General features: G+C 39.9%; 1 protein-coding gene across 1 annotated transcript in view; it reads right to left on the minus strand.

Annotated features, from left to right (window-relative positions):
• Positions 1-1,596: 1,596 nt before the first annotated feature.
• Positions 1,597-21,694, minus strand: part of dapk1 (death-associated protein kinase 1) — a 94,535-nt gene continuing 74,437 nt past the window's right edge. The window contains exons 18-25 of the mRNA XM_053326092.1: positions 15,583-15,660; positions 11,158-11,377; positions 6,615-6,800; positions 6,241-6,438; positions 5,160-5,298; positions 4,732-4,852; positions 3,781-3,969; positions 1,597-2,901 (exon numbers count right to left, since the gene is read on the minus strand). Of these exons, the coding sequence (XP_053182067.1) occupies positions 1,606-2,901; positions 3,781-3,969; positions 4,732-4,852; positions 5,160-5,298; positions 6,241-6,438; positions 6,615-6,800; positions 11,158-11,377; positions 15,583-15,660 (2,427 nt within the window). The 3' untranslated portion in view covers positions 1,597-1,605. The remainder of the gene's footprint in view (positions 2,902-3,780; positions 3,970-4,731; positions 4,853-5,159; positions 5,299-6,240; positions 6,439-6,614; positions 6,801-11,157; positions 11,378-15,582; positions 15,661-21,694) is intronic.

Below are 21,694 nucleotides of genomic sequence, written 5' to 3' on the forward strand. Positions count from 1 at the left end.
AAACGTATTTCTAAGAGGGTTTCTGGGAGGGAACAATGTAATGTGATACTAAAAAAGCTGCAATAATAGATCTTATTGGTCACTTGGGGGCTGTTAACACAACATTTGATATATTATCGCCTTATAAAGTTGTTGAAGTAAAACCTTTTAGCAAACCACTGACTATCTACACATCCATTAGACACTGAGGAACATCAGCATTCATATTTAGTCTCCTTTTTGCTCTCTATCAACCGGCTTTTCAGCTGTTAAATGCTCCACTATGTTCACCAGCTTCGTCTTGAACATAGCGCAAACTACTTAAACAGAGCTTTTTAGCTGTAAAAGGGGTCGATGAGGTGAAACTGCACCCTGAAAATATTACATTTGTCTTCAGGCAAGCATACAACTCAGCAAATCTGGAGAATAAAGTTTCGAATAACTACTGAAAGATGGATCTCTGTGGGTTTCTTTAGTCATTATGATTTATTTAGCTATTCTTTCAGAAAAAAGGTCTCTGGATATCAATAACTGCTTATAAACTCAACTGACTAAACTGTCTTTGTACCAAATTACAAAGTTCTCACCAGGAAGTTCTGCGACCTGTAAAATAAAAGCATCACCAAAAAAAATTAGTCTATTAAATAGTTCTGCTGTTGGATAAATGAAGGGCTGATACTTGAAGGGGAAGAGCTGTAATAATTGGCTTTACGTTGACTCTCGTGCTCTGATGTTGAAACACAAAGCAGAACAAGGCAGAAATCTAATCTTTTTTTTTTCTTGCAAAATTCAGAGATTTTCTTTTTGCTTTCCTCATTAATTGTTTCTTGTCTAAAAATGTAAGATAGCCTTTGAGAAACAGACAGCCCGCCTGCTCATTAGGCCTGATTGAAATTCATTTTTTTACCCATTTGTGTCAAAAAGGCACAGTTCTTCAAATGTTTGAAAAAAACGTCGGTTTTATATTAACAAGACTATTTGTGCTCTTGAGGGAGGTAGAAGGCCGCAAAGGCACTCTGAAAAAAAAGAAATGCTGTTATTTTGAACGCCCACATGTCACATCAGTAAAACAGAAGCAAGGATGACGGTATCATTAAATGTAACTGTGACGGACGGACAGCCTCCGACATGTACCCATAATAAAATAATAAAGTCCTCAGTTTCGTACTGGAGGACGGATATGGATGAAGGTCCAAACGTGAGGCCGCCGTCTTTTTAAAACCATGTTCACTCCTGCAAGAAATGACTCTTTTCCAAACTTTCTGACTGCTCGCTGTAAGAAGAGTTAGAGGGGAGGATGAGAGGGAAAGAGGAGAGAGGGATTTTAAAAAAGCAGCACAACAAGATTGAGAACAAAACTCTTTCTTTGGAGCTCGGGACAATCAGCTCTTTCACAACATTCATAGTGGAAGGAAAGATCAGCTGTACAGATGTGGAGAGCACAAACACAACATCTGCTGGTTCGAAAAAAACACCGACTTCATGGAGCGATTAAGAGACGAGCAGCTGGACTCTGGTAGGATTGCACTTCAAGTCTGTGGCTGTTCCTGTGTCGGAGAAAACGCCACATCAGACTAAACTGTTCCGACGGTTTTTGGCGAGGACAGAAAGCCGACCCGGTTTAGTTCAACGGGAAATGACGGAGCTGATGGAGTTGTACGACGTGCCTCCGTTGCAGGTGGGCGGATAGCTGTTGGCAGCCCCCACCACCGCCTCCATGTTGACTCTGAAAACAGGAGAAGCTTTGAGCAGGAAGTCCGCAGCGTCTCGGCGGCCGAGCTCCCTCAGCTTGGCCATCAGGACGCCCACCGTGCTGTCGGGTCGCCCGCTCCACTCCTGCAGCAGCGCCGCTGTCGGGCTGGGCTGCTGCGTGGCCTGCTGGGAGTCCGGGCCTGAGTCCAGCTCAGGGGTGCCGTTGGGAGTCCCGTTGCTGTATTTGGCCACTAAGTCTGTGAGTCCGAGATTCATGGCCAGCAGGCACCAGTCTTTCCCCAGAGCGTCCGGAGGGTCCAGCATGCGGCAGAGCTTCCTACGAGCCAGCAGGGGGACGTCTGATATGTGGATGTCCGTCCCCAGACTCCCCTGCTGGTAAACCTCAGCGCAACCGAACACCAGGATGCTGCTGAAGCTCTCCCGGTAGCCGCCCATGGTGTTGGTGAGCGAGGTTTCCCGCTGGACTTGGGCCCGTAAGAAATCTTTGGGTTGGTAGATCATGATGGGGGCGTGATGTTCCCGCAGCTGCTGAGGACTCAGGTAGTATTTGGCTGTGAGCAGTCCGGGGAGTGTGGAGGCCAGCAGGTTCTCCGTTATACTACAGATGGTGTCCAAGAGAGTGTAGCACTTGGCCCGCTCTGACTCGTGACCACGCACCTGAATCTCCACCCCTTGGCCGTGGTTCACCAGCAGGATCATGGCCTCGACCGCCGCCTGGCTCACCTTGGCTCCGTTGGTCCACAGGTGGATATCTCCGTCGATGTCCTCTCCACCTTCCTCCTCGGGCTTCTGCTGGTGACTCCAGCGACACAGGTTCACCTGCAGCTTGTGGAACAAGCCACAGGGGAAGGGGGTAAGGTGCTCTGCAGGGACGAGTCGGACCCCTCCGTAGATCAGCGATTCTTCCTCTTCCTCTTCGGTCCAGGAGCGGTGGAGGCCGTTAGTCTTGATGAGGGCGGGGACGTCGACCATGGAGGGGTTGGTGGCGTCACGGGCGCAGACGTCCATGGCATCCAGAATCTGCAGCAGCTCATCCACGTCACTTTCGGGTGCCAGTGCTTGCACCTCCTCCAGCCTGTAGCGCCCCCTGTAGTGGTGGATGGCCTTGGGCGTCTCCACGGACAGCAGCTTGCCGAGGACGTTGCTGCAGAGCCAGCGAGGCTCCAGCAGAACCACATCCTGCACGGTCTCGCTCTGCATGATGTTGATCTGCGGAGGGACGGAGGAAGGAGACACAGAGGGAGGAGAAGAAGAAAAAGTGGTGAGAGAGGGAGTAACATCAGGAGAACGTTTGAGAAAGAGTGGAGAAACAATGAGAGAGTAATCAGAAAGGACCAGGAGGATAAATGATAACTGGAAAAAGTGAAGAGGAGTAAATATGGTGAAATATATCGACATTGAAACAAAATTGTGGAAAAACTGATTGAGAGAGTAAAAAAACTAAGATCCTGAAAAAAGAAAGAAAGGATGAAGTGCTGCAATAACTGCACATTTTTTAAGAACAAATTTAGTGACTTTTAAAACCTCTTTAAAGGAAACAAAAAACATTGCTGAGGCATTTAATAATGTAAAAGCAGGATTTAACTGTTGTAGTGGATTGAAATGGAGCTAATTTTGAAGTCTTCCTATTAAGACTTTTTGAATAACACAGCAGCAGTTGTGCTATACAAATATAAATGAATGAAATACAGTGTATAAATAACTTCTTGAAGACAGAAATAGAACAGATATAATTATGTTCATTTACTCTGCCACAGCTCAAATCAAATTTGATGCTTTAACTCCTACATTTCCAGACATTTTAAGACTTTTTAACTGAGACAGTGGAGACCCTGGCAGCAATGTAAAATAGGACACTCAGTATGTTTCATGAGGAGACAACAGCAAATCCATAAAACTTCTTTCAAAACTCGGGTGTGAATTCCTGAGCTGAGTCATTCTGGTAAATAAGCTGCAGAGTAATTCTGAGTGATTGCTTACAGCTGAGAACCAAACGTTGTGTGTTAAGTTTATTCATGAAGAAACAGCGAACCCTGGTGGCCGTCTGCTAAACTCACAGTCTGAATGTAGAGAAAAACCAACTCTCACCTCCCCCATGCTGTGAAGCTGCTGGGCCAGCGTGCGGAGGTGATCCTGGCTGACCAGTGGATTGATGTGCTCCTGAACGTCACTGACAAACTGTTGCCATGACGTCAGCTGGTTGGGTCCGCTCAGCTTCCTCCAGGCCGGCAGGGTGGTTAGCAAACGCTCTGACAGCAGTGTCATCGGACTACACCTCTGCACCGAAGGAGAAAGAGGAGAGGCCATACATCAGTGAATATTATCATTTCTTTAACATTAACTGACAGTTTTAAGCAGCTAAACTGAGTCTAGATTCAGTGATGAAAACTTTAAATGTAGATGAAAAATTTAATTGTAACACTGTGTACACCAGTCTGTATTAGTACCCTCATTGGTTCCTGGGCACTGAAGGTGATGTTCACCCTGCCTTCTGATAATTAACTTATATTCCAACCTCCTCTTCTTCATGTTTAGCCTTTTTACCAAAAGGCTACTTACTTACAGGACATTTTTTGGTGGGCTTTTGGTTACTGCCGGAGCTACATGATATTTTTTCCCACTTCTGCTAATCAATCATCACTTTCTCAGTCATCAAATTGACAAATGAAACAATCAATCAAACAATCAATCACAAAGTTTAGTTTAACTTTCTTGAAAACAACTTTTATTTTATTCCAATTGGATAACGCTGCTGTTGGGTGGAAACCTTGTAACTCCATATTTTGTTTAATTATCAACATTAAGAGAATGAGTAATGCCTTGAATCGCATTTCTGTGGAGCACCCAAATTGTCCATATGGTAGATCCGGACATGCATGCACATATCCTATATGAGGAATATATATTAAAGGTTAATGATGTCAAACACACACAGGAAGTCAGAATGGGAAAGACAAACTCTGTATGAGTGTGTGTGTGTGTGTGTGTGTGTGTGTGTGTGTGTTCGTGAGTGTGTGTTTGTGTGTGTGTGGGGCTCACAGAGATGATGTTGGTGCGAAGTTCTTGAAGATGAATCCTCAGCAGCTTCATGTCTCTGGAGTTTGAAGCTCCAGCGTCCATAACAAACAGTTTGTCGCTGACCTGCAGGTCATTTCCGAACCTGAAGACAAAACACACCATTGTTTTTCACAATAAAAGGCGACACGACTTCACAAGTTCTGTGCGATGAAGAACCATTGACTCTATTAGAATGTATATGATTTAATTAAACCCTGAGGAGGAACTTTTCTCTGCTTCCTTCACTATGAAATGAGAGTTTGTTGAGTAATTTTGTCATGAAAAGCAAACTTTTAAATTTACTGGTTTACTTCCAATCTTAAACAGCCCCAAACCACTCTTAATATTTGTTACACTTGCATCTGCATAACCAAACATTTACTGTATTTGCTATAAACAAAAGTCCCAACCTGTTCCTGACTTCCTTAAGCAGCGCTCTCTCCTTGTCGTAGCAGAATTCTCCAGAGAAAGCTCGGGGCACGTCGGCGAGGTCAGCGTGTGTCGCTACCAGGACGACGATAAGAGGCTGCTGGATTCGACCCCCGAAAGCTGCAGAGACACAGACACACACAGTCAGAACAGGAGTCCTTTGCCTCAGAGCTGGAAACGAACACAACTTATCAAACCATACGGTTATCTTTAAATATGCAGCAATGTGACGCCTGCCAGCAGATTCAGCTGTCAAAACATAATGTATATATAAATTAAAAAACGTATCAATTATATTTCTGAGTATTGTTTAGTGAAATTCTTTGACTCAAAATGACCATATTAAACATGACATAATACAACTTAGGTACGATATTTACATCTGTTTATGTCAGTGAATTGATCCACATGTTGTTCCTGTCTAGTACTACTACCATTATACTTCCAATTTCCTTAATTTTTCTAAAGTTAAAGGCATTTTTTAAGATGGTAAAGATGGTTTAAAGTCTCAACTATGTAGTCCTTTTGCCAGGGGTCTGTCAGGTGGTTCCTGGGGATCCCAAGTAAAAAGGGGAATGATTTATTTTCACTATAATGCCATCTTTAAGTAACATTATGGCAGGTATATATGACTAGTTTGGTCGTGGGTTTCATACACTTTGTGTACTAAAACATCTGAAAGCAAAAATCTTATCAGATGTTGTGTAATTTGTGTTAATTTAGGGGTCTTCGATGTGAAAAGGTTTGCGAAACACTGCTTTAACTGATCTAAAACATGAATAAATAAACTTAGAAATAATCCTTTTTTCATAATTGTACCAGCCATCTATAACTGAGCTCCTGTTTGATTCACTGTAATATAATTAAGATAATAATCAGTGTCTTGCTCAGTTTGTTTGACCTTGATTACATTACAAATCATCTTTTTATGGGTATAAATTACCTCAATTATCTGAGCTAAGTAATTATTATGATACATCCTATCTAAAAATGTAATTACAGATTCATCTATTCATAACTAAGTTGGTGTCATCCTTCCTCTCCTCTCCTGTCTGCCCTCACCGATGTTGTCCTGTGGCAGCGTGAGGGCCTTCAGCAGGTTGAGCCAGTAGGTGATGTGGCCCAGCTGGGTCTCGTACGGCTCCTCCAGGCTGAACAGGACCACGTGGATCGCCGTCACGTCGTTGGCAGCAAAATAATCATAGGAGCAGTAATAAACTGGATTCCCCGAAAACTCCCACACGCTGAAATCTCCAACTCCTACAGGGATGGAAACGCCACAATGTGTTAGCATTGATGTCCAGTTTGTTATTCAAGATGTTCTCCAGCAGGGGAGAATATGTCCTTAAAGTTTTATCTCTTTCTTACAGAGCAATATTTAATTAATCAACAATCATCTGAATTCAGAAGCATCTCCACATATCTTCTTCTCTCACCGTGGATGCTGGCATGCTGGATGTCGACGGCCTTCGTGGCCTGTTCGTCAGCTGCGGACAGAGCGTTGTGGACGGGAGAGAAGACTTCCAGGACGCCTTTGGTCAGACTGGGCTCAAACATCATGCTGCGACTCCTCACGCTCACGTTCTCACAGCCGGGATACAGGTTGGAAATGCTCACAGACACTAAACAAAAGAGGAAGAGAGGGATGAAATTTAGTGAACTTGACTGTATATTTGGATGATATTGACCTTGTGTGAAAAAAATGGCATCAAAAACTGACAATTAGATGTGTTTTTTTAATTAAAATTTAACCTGAAATTGATTTAATGCATCATTTGAGGATAAAACTCAACAATAGCATGAATAAACATTACTTAATATTATTAATGTTTTATTTTCCTCATCTGTGATTACAGTGGACCGATTTTTAAGGCTTTTCCACTGTGTTTAGAAATATAAAAGTCAAACGGTCAAAACTAAAATAGCCATTGGGGATTCATTAAAAGGCTTTCTATGAGCCAGGAGGATGTTGTTTTCTACTCTGTATGGAGGAGAAACTTCACACAGATAACAACACAGCGAACAAAATAGCATCAATCAATAACAGGAAGAATGCTGCTTGGAAAATATGATCAATTCTTAACTGATTAAATATGATGCAAGAGCAAAGATTAACAAATCTAAACTGCAACAAAGGTTTCAATAAATACTCGAATGTAGATATATTTCAGAATATTTTATGGCAGGTCTGTCTATTTTGGATCCACATCTACAGTACAAGCAGGTTTACCCAATAATTACACACTTTCTAACACACGAGGGCGCTGTTTGATACAAAATAAATCCACTGTGCAGACATAACATTTTGGCTTCTTTGACACTCTGAGGAACCACACCTACATTTTGTTTTGTTCTGTTTGAAACCACAGTTCAATTAAATGTCTTTTTTTGGCTGTATATTTGTGTTTGAGTTGTTCAAGTGTGACATAATCATAGCTGCGAGGTAAAAGGTCACAAAAATCCATGAATAGTTTGTTTACAGGTCAGTTTCTGGTAACCTTTCGTCATACAAAGTTTGGTCATTTTGGCAGTACAAAGCTGTTTAAGGAATCTTTGGTTATGCAATATCGAAATCCATCTGCAAAACCTGATGTTCTCAGTATGAACCAATAGCCGTTCAGCTTTCTGAGATAAACAGGCCAGGATTTAAAAAAGACATATTGTTCGAATATTCGAATATTCGAATTGTGAATAATCAATAATGTGTTTAACCCTTACATACTGCTCATATTCTGACTCATAATTAGTCTCGACACCATTTCACATTCATAAATTCCCCCATCAGTCATTAATACATGTTTGATTAATCCTTCGGTTTGATTAATGTCATGGATAAAAGACATTCATAATCACTACTTTATTGTCCAGTAGAACATTTTATAGAATATGATGAATACAACAGGTCAAATTTTGACATATGCATATACAAAAATGTGTATCAGCTGCATTTTATTTCCATGTTTTGTATAATGTGGGAAAAGTAATGTGTATAGCGTGTTGTTACAGCTCTCGAATGGGTTCAATTTGATTCGAAGGTAGCAGCAGACACAATATTACACTGCAGAACTGTTTGGCTGAGATAAGTTAAGATTGTGCTTTAGTTTAAATACCTCCAGCTATGGTGAAAATTAGTTGAGCAAAGTCTCAAACCCTAACCCTAACCCTAACCCTAACCCCTAACCCTAACCCTAACCCCTAACCCTAACATCCTTTTGTGATTAAATGCACAGTAACAACAGTACAATGACTAACTGTTTACTGTAAAGACAGTGAGGAGTGGTCAATCAACGCCTTTTTCCTGCTGATCTGAAAAGGGATGTGAAACTATCTTACAGTGCATGAGAAATGATTTATTGCCTAGTTTTAGGTCACACTAAAGCTTTTTTTAAACTAATAACAGCTGATGTAGGTTTTGACTTCAGGGATGCAAAGCTGCTCATACGTCTGTGTCAACGCTGGTTTCACCTCGTGTCGGGTCTAAACATCTGACAGGAAAGTGTGATTTATCAATGTCAAAAAAAAGAAAGAAGAAAACTCAAGCTTCAACATCGTTCTCTTCTGTGTATTCTACTAATAAATCATGAATGAACAAAAAACTGAATCAAGTAACTGAAGCATAAACAAAATGAAAAGGGCCAAAAATCAATGCAAGAGTACTCAGGTGTCAAGTTGTGTTTTTTTGACCTTAACGTTACAAATATTGATACCAAACTAAAGTAAATTTAAAAAAAGATGTACTTTAGCTTTTGACGTGCATTCAAAAGCAAAGAATTGATGATGTGTCTAGTTTACATGAATAGAAATCTATAAAAAAGGTAGAAGAACGACAGCACTCGTTCCCTCCCCAGCTCTGCTTCTTTTGTGTTTGGCTGTAGACTCTTGTCACGTATCGCTGCAGATATAACACTCAGTCGATAGGCTATCACTGAATTCAGCTAGAGTAGAAAGAACAAGAAAGAAAGAAAGAAAAAAAAGCCACCATCCCTCCCTCACTTCAGCTCTGACAGAGGCCACAGATTTCCAGATAGTATAGAGGCATGGATCGGTAACTCTATACGGATCACGTAACTGACCATTATCAGAGCGAGCATCACGTCTGTCTGGGAAGGTAATGGCTCTGAGCGCCACGAAATAGAGTGTTTAAAGGCACAACAATGGTATGTATGTGTGTGAGTGAGTGACTGAGTGAGGGCAGATAGAGTGCAAACACTGCGAGAGAGAGACTCCAAGTGTGTGTGTGTGTGTGTGTGTGTGTGTGTGTGTTTGTGTGTGTGTGCTCGGCTGTGCTTTTTACACTACGCTGAACACGTCAGGGAGTCTTACCGCAGACCTGTCGCTGTGTGCAGGGGCTGACCTCTTTAAGAACAGCTATTCTAGAGGTTGAAAGCAAAGTAACATATTGACCGCTATTCGTTGTAACACACCAGTTAAGAGTTTATTGGAGTAATGGAGTTAAATAACGAGGTTACTGGAAGTATGTTGAGGAGTTACTGGGATGAGAGGCAAGGCCAGTAGGTGTGTTGTGGTGCTTTTCATTGAGTGGATTTATGGGGTGAATTGTGGTTTAAATATACTCTTAATGTGATCTTTAAATTATTATTATGACTTATGTTTTTATTTTTAGAAAAATGACACAAACTGATCAAAATTAGCGCCATCTTTGCGTTGCTGTCAGCTCATTTATTTTAAGATTTGTGTAATTTGCTGCCTCGTGAAGCACTTAACTAACTTGGATTTTGAGTCCCTTGCTCAGATCTATGGTGGGATTTGGTGTGTATTAGTGCACATTGCTGCCTGCCACAGCGTCTTTTTAGAAACTCCCTCTAGGGGTCACTAAAGTCACAATATTTTAAAATCCTACATATAGGATCTTTAATATATAAGTCTGAAGATATTCTATGTTCTTATAATTACAAAAAAAAATCCCTTAAAAAGACAAAAGAAATCCCCCAGCAATGAACTGATACTCCGAGCCAAAATCCTGATATCCAGAAACTATGAAAACACACAAAGAAGCTGCAGTGTTGCATCGACTAACACGTTCCCTCCATAACCATGAACATAAGCACTGCGGTTTATTTTCAATCAATCCCACATACATGGTCCTGCTGTCATAAATACTCACTGGAGCATCGAATCCACAGCTGAAAATAGACCATAACAATGTCTATTGAATGTAGACAATACAACTAGGAAAAGCAAACAACTGGAAATATGAATCTCTGGATTAACTGCATGAGTTGAAATGCACTATATCATCATATATTGCAATATAAAACAACATATGATAGATCCAGACCAAACTAGCTGTGAGGCTCGATGATTCCCCTGCTTCACACATCAAGAACAAAAAAAAAAAAACATCTTAGATGCGGCGGCTGCTGAACAACTCTGTTATAAAAACTTGATGCTGCGTGTCGTGCTCGGGGGCATTTTGACAGAAGCTGCAGGGGGAAGATGTGAACATGCACCTTCAGGAGTTTTTTCCAGGATGCTGCTGCTGCTGAGAAATGGTGCTAAACAAGCATCTGATTTTCAATTTGGGCTTGACACAAAAATCGGCAGCAGCTAAATATTTACAAATTATCCTGCTGGTTTTAATTTTCCAGTTTTCCTTGAGGATTACTTTAAATGATATTTTTGAGGTTTTTCTAGCATTTTTCATACTGAAATACTGGATTCACCAATTTGCTCCATCTCACATGTGTTTGGCAGTGTTTCACCAACTAATTTAGCTAAAATGATCCCAAATCAAAATCTCTTCAAATTAAACTGATGCATGTCTTAACGAATGTCTCAAAAATAGAAAAAAAAGCACAAAATAAACACCGTCGATCTACTCTGAACAGAGTGACAGATTTATTATTCTAGCCGATTTTTTTGGCAGAATAATTAACTCTAGTTGTCTTTGGCAGGTGAGCTGAAAGCCTAATCTCGTGCAGGATTAGAGCAGCTTCCTCAGAGCCGTCTGTCACTTACCAGCAGGTTTGGAGTTGATGGGGGAGTTCGGGTGGCGGGCCGTGTTCGTCATGCGTGTCGTCCTCCTCCTCCTGAAGAAGCTGCGCAGGATGCCGCATTTCAGAGACTCCAGCAGGGTGCTCTTCCCTGAGGCGGAGTTTCCGAAAAGCTTCAGCTTGATCCTGGGCTGGACGGTCTGGGTGGGGCGCAGCTGCTGGATGTAGTTCAGCTTGTGGTTGTCCTGACCCCACAAAAAAAAACACAACACAGAGGAAGATGAGGATTTATTAAAAAGCACTGACAGTTCAGGTCACATTGAGATACCTGTGTGTCTGACTGTATGGCTTGTTTCATTTCAAAGAGCCCCAAAAATCTAATTACTTGAATTTATCAGATTTTGTCCCATAAACATAAACTGCATCTCTTGTTCTTAGATTTAACGACATATAACACTTTACAGGCCTGTAGGAGGGGAAATAGTGAAGGGAAAGGAACCTATAATTAAAATAACTATTAATTATACTGATTATTAGTGCAGTGTTAAAAAAAACCCTCTACATTTACAAAGTTTGTTCTGGATCGACTGAGGAGACGCAGATGATAAGTAGAGGAATATTACATCTTTTATCTATCATAACTGATCTGAAGTATCTGAAGTTCACTCGATCATGGGATTGTGAGGTTGTGGCTGTAGGTAATGATAATCATGTGCTGGTAACAAACTAGTTCAAAAGCAGTCTCTGGTTGTTTTGGGTCATGAAAGGACAAATTAAGGAAAAGATGCAGCACAGACAAACTGTTTAAAGTTGGATTACGGTCATTATTACAAAAAAACAGCCTATAAAGTTAAAGGGAACCATGAACTCTGTTGTATCTCTCTGCCTGGTTTCCAGTTTCCACTTCTGTCCCTGTTTAAAGAAGGCAGAAAAAGTGTATAATTCTTAAATAGATGTTTTTTCCGTATCATATGCCTCCTCACAGCCTGGTAGCAAATGTTCCGCGTCTCTGTACCGGTCCACACTCCACAGGTTGGGCACGCTGCTGTGTTAGATGGTATATTAATACCAGTGGAGTGCTTTTTTAAAATGTATTAGTCTACAAGGATGATAAGGGTTTTACTTGGAGTAAAGTTGACTATTTAATTCAGTATCTTTAAAGTATATACAGTATATATATATATACACATATATATATATTTTTGTTTTATAAGTAAGATTTTGGGGTATTTTAGCACTTGTAAGTTTCCTGTGCATAGTTAGAGATGTGTTTTATGTTATGTGTGGCTGTTTTAACTGTGGCTGTAGCTGCTGTAACCAAATAATTTCCTATGAAGGATTAATAAAGTATCTATTTATCTATCTATGTTGAAACAATTTGACATTAAAAGTTTAGTAAAAATGCAGTTTTGTTGGCGTACCCCTGCAGCCAGCTGGTTGAGACACATGCCATACTGTTAAAATCTGGCTGCAGACCCTTATTGACTCATCACTCTCCCTTCAATTCCTGTTTAAAGAAGGCAGAAAAAGTGTATAACTCTTAAATAGTCGTTAATCTGAATCATATGCCTCCTCACAACCTGGTAGCATATGTTCCCTGTCTGGTCCACAGTCCACAGGTTGGACACCGCTGGGTTAGATGGTCTCACAGTGGGTTTTTTTTTTTTAAATGTATCAGGCTATAAGGGTGATTTGTGTTTTATTGAGAGTTGAGTATTTTAATTCAGTATCTTTACACTTCAGACTGAAATAATTTGACATTAAGAGTATAATTTAGATTTAATACAGTATATAATTTGACATCTGAGTATGACCACGACATCCACAGTTGAAATCTGGCTGCAGGCCCTTATTGACTCATCTCTTCCTGTCATCTCTCCACTGTCCCTATAATAAAAGCACCTCCCTCCCTTCCCTCCATGGTAGGCACAGAGCACAAACAACACAAGCGACTCACTAGTTGAGTGGTTTATATGTGTGTTATTTGTAATGTTTTGTAGCTTGTGTAACTTAATAATTACAGTGTCATGCTTAAGCACCTGAACTACCTTAAACCATAAAAAGAAAAGTCCACACATAATGGGAATAATGTTCAAGATAACAAAAAAACAAATCCTCTCCAGGATAATGTATTATTTGTGTCCTCAGCTTTAGGTACCAATCATCTTTATAGCATCTTTATAGTAACGACACATCAAACTAATCACACTTAAAAAAAATAAAATAGGGCATGCTGTACACTCAGGCATGTAAACAATAAAAGCCATTTCCAAAGACGGCTGCCTCCTCTTTACCCTGCAGTAAATCTGCCAATTCAACACATAAAGCGTGTTAACATGTAAGACACTCAGATGATTCATACATCAGAAGTGGCCTCGGATACTGCGAGTGGTTGTGTGGGTTGTGAAAGCACTCCATACTCCCACATGGGCTGTGCTAACGGATTTAATAAATAAAGTTTCTAATTCCAATAAGTGTGAATCACATCTAAGCAGAAAACCACATCTCTCGTTTCAATTGAAATTATGCTGAACTTCCAAGTTTTCAGAGAGTTTTTGGTCTTTTTTGGGTTCTTGGAAAGTCAGTCTTTTCTCTAAAACTGGCATCAATGTGTTAATGTGTCTTAAATTAGCTCAGCATATGCAGAGGATGACTGTTTTCACAGTTGCTGCTTTCATGTTTTCACGCTCTGTGCTGAAATCTCAGCAGGTTTTCTGGAAAAATGGATCAGGAGAGACGTCGGTAACATTTAGCTTCAGGTTAAAAAAACTCTGCGTGTGTTCTGGTGGATGTGACTGGATTCAGACTGGGAACACTGGACTCAAATCCTCATGTGCCTCTTAATGAAACCCTATAGAAAGGAACTGCTGGATGTCTTTTAATTTCAGCTTTGATGACTGTTGTATGTCGGGTTGAAGTGCGTTGACACCAAGCTAGTTACTCCAGTACAATCATAAACTGTATAAAAGAAATGGACGTAACATCTGTGACATCACCCATTGGTTTGTGGACTGCTGCTCGGAAGTCAATAGTTTCGATTCTAGGCAGCGCCAACTTGAAAATTCAGGTGCATGCTGGGAAAAATAAAAACACAGATTCTACTTCTTTGGGCATGAGGCGGAGCCTTGGGCGGAGCCTTGGGTGGAGTGGGGAGGTTGCTATGGTTGCGAGGGCTGGATCTCAAGGACATTGATCAATCAACCTGTCAATCAGGACGTAGCCACGCCCTAATGCATACCCTGCTTTATCGTCAAATATAAAATCAGGGAGGCCAAAATGTCCCAAATGAACATCATACTGCATTGAAGAAGGCTTTAAACTAGCGATTGAGACCATAAGCACATTTTGAAAACGTTTACTGAGGTTAGAAATCAAGTGAGAAGTTGGTGAATTCTCCATTGACTTGTATGGAGACGGAAGTCCTTTTGACACCAAAACGGTCGCCCCCTGGTGGCCTTTTGATAGAATGCAGCTCTAAGTTACTTCCCCGTTGGCCTCATTTCAGAGGACCAGAACTCCCCGCCTGAGTACAATGCATGTTTTATGAAGTCTCTGTTTCCTGTTTCCTGTTTGGCAGCTGAATTCAACTGAGCTCCTGACTCTTCAGTCACTTTTTTATAACATTTTTTGATTTGAAAGCTTTTAATGTAATGTGATACTGGACTCTTTAGAACAAGCTACGTCTCTCTTTTGACATTTCTAAAAAATGTTCCTCCCATCAAAATTAGGTCCTATGTTTCCTCAGGCCTACATTCCCACAGCACAGATATGGCCATTCCCTAATGCACATAAGATGTTGTATGAAAATGCCTGAAAGACAGGTAAGATTCTTTATTTTAGTACTAGACTGCGGGAACATAGGCCTGTGGGAAAATAGGGGAGTGGGAACATAGACACGCTCCCATTTTATTCTTTGATTGATGTAACCCTTATATTGAAGAGTGCGTAGATTAAGCCATACTTACATTTGTTATATGTATTTAATCTATATTACTTGTATATGTGTAAACTAATAAAAATCTAAAAATTCAAAAAATGTTGCTTTGAATGAAACTGACTCAAATGCGACATGAATAAAAGCACAAAGCAATTGACTACTGAGTCAAACCTAAAAAAAAAGATTATTAGTGTCTGCTTATTGTTAAACCAGTTAGATAAAAGACCTTCAAATGTTCTTATAGTATTGTACGATGGTGTATTACAATCTATACCTGTGTGTGTATGTGGAGTTACATGCTGCGATAAAGTCTTAAATTGGCAGGATGCTAAAAATGTAACAGTTGGAAACGCGTCTCTCCACACCTCTGCACTGAAATAGACCAAGTGTGAGGAGTGTTTGTGAAACCTGGTTTTCTATCAAACAGAGTTGGTATTTTCTCGGTTATAAATGTAAGTAATGAATCTCATATGATAAGGGTGTGCATGATGTGTGGCCTTTTTTTTGTCTTACCTTTTTGAGCTTGCACAACAATCCAACTATATGTTCGTGTTGATCAGTAGAAGCCAAATCCTCTGCTGTCTTTCCATCCTGAGAGAGAGAGAAAGAGAGAGAGAGAGAGAGAGAGATGTATAAATATATTCATGAGAAATAGTGAGCAAACATAAAATCCCCTTTACATTTCCTTCGGCTGTTTGAATTAAATACGCACTGCAGTGTTTCTGATACACATTTAGTTGACATTTCATTTAGGGAAGCCAAACATGTCATCTTATTTTCTGCCACCGCTCCAGAACAAACAGAAGGATACAGGTAGCAGTGATTAAACTACTCATGCACATCCAGCTATCAATCTCACATCTCTGTATCTGTGAACCAAAAACATCTGATAGTATCTTTTTTTTGTTCAATTACTTATCATGTGGACCATCATTTCAGACTCGCTGCTACACCAAGAAGCTGCAGAGATCATAAATGAATTATCTAAACACACAATACATGAAGTTTCTACATATTTAACCCTCCTGTCATCCTCGAGTCAAGGAAGGAAGTTAGGAAGAAGAAGAAGTAGGAAGGAAAGGAGGGTGGAAGGGAGGAAGAAGGAAGGAAAGGAGGGAGGAGGGAGAAAGAAGGAAGGAAAGGAGCAAGGAAGGAAGGAAAGGAGGGAGGGAGGAAGGAAGGAAGGAGGGAGGGAGGAAGGAAGGAAAGGAGGGAGGGAGGAAGGGAGGGAAGGAAGGAAGGTAGGTGGGGAGGAAAGAAGAAAGGAGGGAGTGAAGGAAGGAATGAAGGAGGGAGGGAGGGAAGGAAGGAAAGAGAGAAGGAGGGAGGGAGGGAGGAAAGAAGGACAGAAGGAAGGAAGGAGGGAAGGAAAGAAGGACAGAAAAAAGGAAGGAAAAGAGGGAGGAAGAAGGAAGGAAAAGAGGGAGGAGGGAGAAAGAAGGAAGGAAAAGAGGAAGGAAGGAAGGAAAGGAGGGAGGGAGGAAGGAAAGAGAGGAGGGAGGAAGGAAGGGAGGAAGAAGGAAGGAAAGTAGGGAGGAGGGAGTGAAGGAAGGAAGGAAAGAGAGAAGGAGGGAGGGAGGGAGGAAAGAAGGACAGAAGGAAGGAAGGAGGGAAGGAAAGAAGGACAGAAGAAAAGAAGGAAGGATGGAAGGAAAGAAGAACAGAAGGAAGGAAGGAAGGAAGGAAGGAAGGAAGGAAAGGAAGAAAAAAGGGACAGTCAAAACAGATGGGGTCAATTTGACCCGGGAGGACGACAGGAGGGTTGAAACCACAGATGCTTTCACACACATCTGACAATATAAAGCTTCTCACAGTGAGCTGTATTTGTACTGAAACAGAAACCCTCATTTTGAATACAACAGTAAACCATTTACATAAATTTGGAAGCAACAGATATGATCAAAGGCTAAATCTTTCCAACAGATGTAGAATAATAAGATGTGGCACTCTGTGTGAAAGAGACACAGCTCAGGCTTGTTTTCATTGGCTTGCTAGTGAAATCCAAGAGCTAGAAACTATTTTCCACAGTAGGAGGTTCTCCAAAAGTCCAGGAACCAAAGAACCTTATTTACATTTCAACAAGAGCAACCAGAGTTTAAATTTAACCCCTCTGACACAAAACTGTCCCTGTATTACTTTCTAAAACTCCAGTACTTAGAATGAAACAATATTATTAGCAGATATTGATATGTTTTAAGGTGATTTAGAAATGAATGTAATGTTACACAACACACTACTCTACATAATGTTTATTATAATGAAGTATTTCAGTACATTTATCATACTTTTGAAGTTTCTCAGTACTGCATTTGTACATATTTGAGCTCAATTTGATATGTATTTTTTATATTTGTGCTGTTCTTTATAGTCTTATACTTTAAACTGGTTTAGTCCCAGCTCAATACATACATTGTTACCATTCTTGAATGACCATATGCAATTTACCCAAAATTGGACAAAAAAGGGTAAAAGACTACACTTATTTGTCTCAAACATTGATAACTGTATGAGTCTCAGAGAGGCTTTAAATGTATCATTATTGAAGTGACCTCTATTTATATATTACACAGTTAAGCTCTGCACTCTCACAGCTGATTCCAGTAGATTACATCCACACACAAACACATACACACACACACACACACACACACACACACACACACAAACACATACACAAACACACACACACACACACACACACACACACACACACACACTCACACACACACACTCTCCTTCTTCATCCTCTCTCTACAGCTACCCTAATTTGTCACTCTCTCCATCTCACCCCCCACCTCTTTCAACACACTGACACAGAAACACTACAGTCGCGACAAGTTTTGTGTCTCTTTCACTAACTCAGCCATCTGTCACTGTCCGCCGCTGCGAGGGTAAAAACTGCCTCGACAGCCTGAAACGCCCACAGAGAGCTTCCTACAGACCTCTACAGGGGACCATGATCCAGCTGGGTTTGCTCCGAAATGATCCTGGTCACTGAAAATCACTAAAAAGGAATTATGGCTTTTAATTTAAAACCTTGCTTATATTGCTTTCGTATACATGCCTCTCCTACAAGCTCATATAATATTACAAGAGCAACAAAACCTCAACCTTTAAGTTGCCTTGATCAGCTAAATCTCAAAAATGTGAATGCAACTGAAGATTGAACACTTTATGTGATTTAACCCTTAAATATTGATTGGGTCAAATTTGACTGATTTTGACATTTGACAGCTGACATTTGATGACTTTTCCTAAAGTGGCCCAACATGCATGAAAATGAAAATATTTTAAAATGTAAAAATTTTGTATAGGTGCTACAAATGTTTGTCCATTGAGGCTGCTCTATTGACATGTCTTCATGTTAAATGAATAGTTCATAGTTTTTCATAGTTATGAGGATTTCTTTTTATTATGTAGCAGTGAAGACCGATGGCTCTAATGGTTTTACAATAAACCTCACAGAGCTCCATAAAGTTCTTGTCATTTTCACTTTCAATAAAATAACATTTAAGTCATTATTGCTATGTTATATTTTCATGTCTTTCTGTAAAATATGACATGATATTTTGTGATAGTAGCTGCTTTTTTCTCTCCAAAAATGACCTAAAACACACTCTCTCTGCTCTCTGAAATATTAATCAAGGTTTAATCAGCCATTTATTGATCAGTCAGATCGACTATTGATGCTTTCTAAACAGATCTGTGGTTCAAATTTTGGTATAGACACTTTTTATGAGGGGAGGGTGTAGTAGAATATGAACAGTATGTAAGGGTTAATATATGTGCAAATTCATGGGCCTCTCTGCTCTTACAGATGGCAGGGTGTTGCAGTTATTACTACTGCCTCTTGGCAACAAACAGATGATGTGAAGGGCTGGAAATGAATATTAGATCATCTACAAATTGCTGCTTTTTAGATAAAATATCTGCTAAAATGCTCTGGGACTGTGTATCCATAAAAACTTACAGCCTTTACCATTTCTATCACAGATTTAAGGTCTGAATTCAAGCCTTGTATTTAAGATTAGTCATTGGACTTGTGCTCTATTTCATGGTCTACAGAGCAGAGCAACAGAGGAAACATTAAAAGCAAAGATGACACATCGTACAACAGAGGCTGAGAATTAAATTCAAAGTCACTATGCTGCGAATGTCTTGCACTAAGCCACACATTTATTCTTTCACTGTCGGATTACTTGAAAAATTAAAAGGCAAATCCTAGAAATTCAGTCGTTTATGGAGACTAGGGTTCACCTCCCCCCATCACCTGCTCCACAACTAACCACTGACCGCAGGGCTCTGACCAATGAATTATACATCTCAATATGAGCTTTCTAGATTAAACATGCATAGCACATCAGTTGTCATACAATATTAACGGCTAGATAATGCAGCAAGAGAAAGAGAAACCTCAGTGTGGGACATGTGGCAGTGGAGCCTCTTAGAAAAATGGGTTTTCATTTTTTAATCTTGCTACTTTCTAGTATGTGAGTAAAGCAGATGGAATACATATTTACTCACCAGATGTCAGTGTAAAAAAAAAAAGATGCTTTGACCATAATCAAGCTGTAAAGTGAAAAAAGATCAACGATTGGTTTGATCATTTTAATCCAAGATTGTGGATGTAAGATCAGTTTTATTATCTTTAGGAAGCCCATTGAATGAAAAAAAATGAAGAAAAGCTTGGAGAATGATCAGCTGACGTCTCTCTTTCTGCAGAGCATGATCAAGTGAAAAAACTATTTAGCGTGAACTCTCTCAAAACTCTTTGGACGTGAACTCCTTTCCCATCCGAGGTCAAACACCGTCACATCCAGATAAAATGACTAAACCTGGTCTCTCCCTCCTCGTATTGAGCCTCCTCTCTCTATTTGATCCTTTGCTCACCGAGGGGGATAAGACGCAGATACATCAGCTCCTGAACGGTTTGATAAAAGCACTTAGCCTGCGGCAGTCGGCGCCCTCGCCACCTCACCTGCTGTGAAATCTCAGTGAAATGATGAAATGAAAGAGTTTCTCTTCGGACATCTGACATTTTTCTATGTGCAGTTAGTAACGAAGCATATACTATTACACTTTATTTGCTCATACTTTACTTTACAGCTCCATCATTTCCTGTAATTCTATATATGTCATTTTGTATTAAATAAATGGAAAACAGAGTCAGTGTTCAGTTGGTTCACTTCTGATTAAAAAACTCAGAGTCTTAAGAGTATTTTAGTCGATGTATGACAGGTCAACCAAACATGGAAAAAAGGTGAAAATACAAATTTGACTCAGATTTAAATGGAGCTGTTCTTTCAAAGTAAAATCTTTGGAAAATCAACAAGTGCTTATAAACTCAATTAACTCAATTTAAACTAGAAATATTACCAAATTATGTATTTTTTTGGAGGAAATAAGAAGGGACTTGTTACTTAAAAAATAAAATAAAGCCTTACTGTTATTTTCAAAATATGACTCCAGCTTTCTATCTTGGGATACAGTTTTCTCTTTGTAAGCATACAGTATCATTTTCATAATATAAATCTTATGTGTAATTCATTTCTAATTAAACATTTACATTTTTTTATTGTTGTATTTTACATTTATTGTTGTTACTGTTGTAACTACTAATGCCCCCCCCCCACATTAACTCTGTAAATCTAGGTGAAATCCCAAACTGCACTCAGCTGATGTTCAGAAACTCATGAAGATGTATTTTACTGAAGATCCAAAACTTGCCAAATAACCATCAAAGACCTTCTGTTCAATGTGGCAGTGAAGTCATTAAAACGGGCACATTAGGTTTGAATATTTGAACCATTATATAAATGATACATTATTTGATAAAGAAGCTGATGGAGTGCAAATGGAACAATGTTGGACTATGAAGCAAATGTAATGTTTAAAATTTAATGCTACTTAAAAGGGAAATTTAAGGTGAGTATCAGGGTTCAAAAGGTTAAATCAATTTCAATAATAAAAGATTAGAATTTTTAAGCTTTAAACTAATAAAGGGCAGGGATTGTAAAAAAAAAAAGAAGAAAAAGCAGTGCAGTGTCTGGTATCAGGAGGCCGGTGCTTATAATGAGTTTTGGCAAGTTAAAGCCAGTTTGATTCAAAAAGCCGCCATCAGCTCTTCTACTTTACTGGACAGAAACTCGCTCTGCAGGCTGCAGCTCAGGCAGAAAATGAACAACTCACCACACATTCAATATCATTTCAGCAAAAACACTTTGTACACCACTGAATATGAGCTATAGCATGTTGTGTATGTTGATCATCCATTTTATTGAAACCTGGCGACGTCCCTCAGAAGATACATACTGTGCAATCTGTCATGGCGGAAGATGCTCTCTGCATGTTAATGTATTCAGCTCTACGGGAGAGCAGCATTGTTCATATATAATCAAGTTTAAACAGTATAATTAATCAAAATGTCAAGACTTCACCAGGCTTCATTCAAGAGCTGTAAAAATAAATCACATTGAGAATAAAGTATTGTTGCTGTCACAATCACCTGCAGCCTGTGAGATCTATTGACTTGATGGATTATGTAACATGTGACGCGTTGGGCTTCTGTTCCTGTAAACTGAAGGGAAACAATGGAAAGAAGAAAGCTGTGTGTGTGTGTGGTGAC

Source organism: Scomber japonicus, chromosome 9 (genome assembly GCF_027409825.1).
Source record: "Scomber japonicus isolate fScoJap1 chromosome 9, fScoJap1.pri, whole genome shotgun sequence".
NCBI classification, from domain to species: domain Eukaryota; kingdom Metazoa; phylum Chordata; class Actinopteri; order Scombriformes; family Scombridae; genus Scomber; species Scomber japonicus.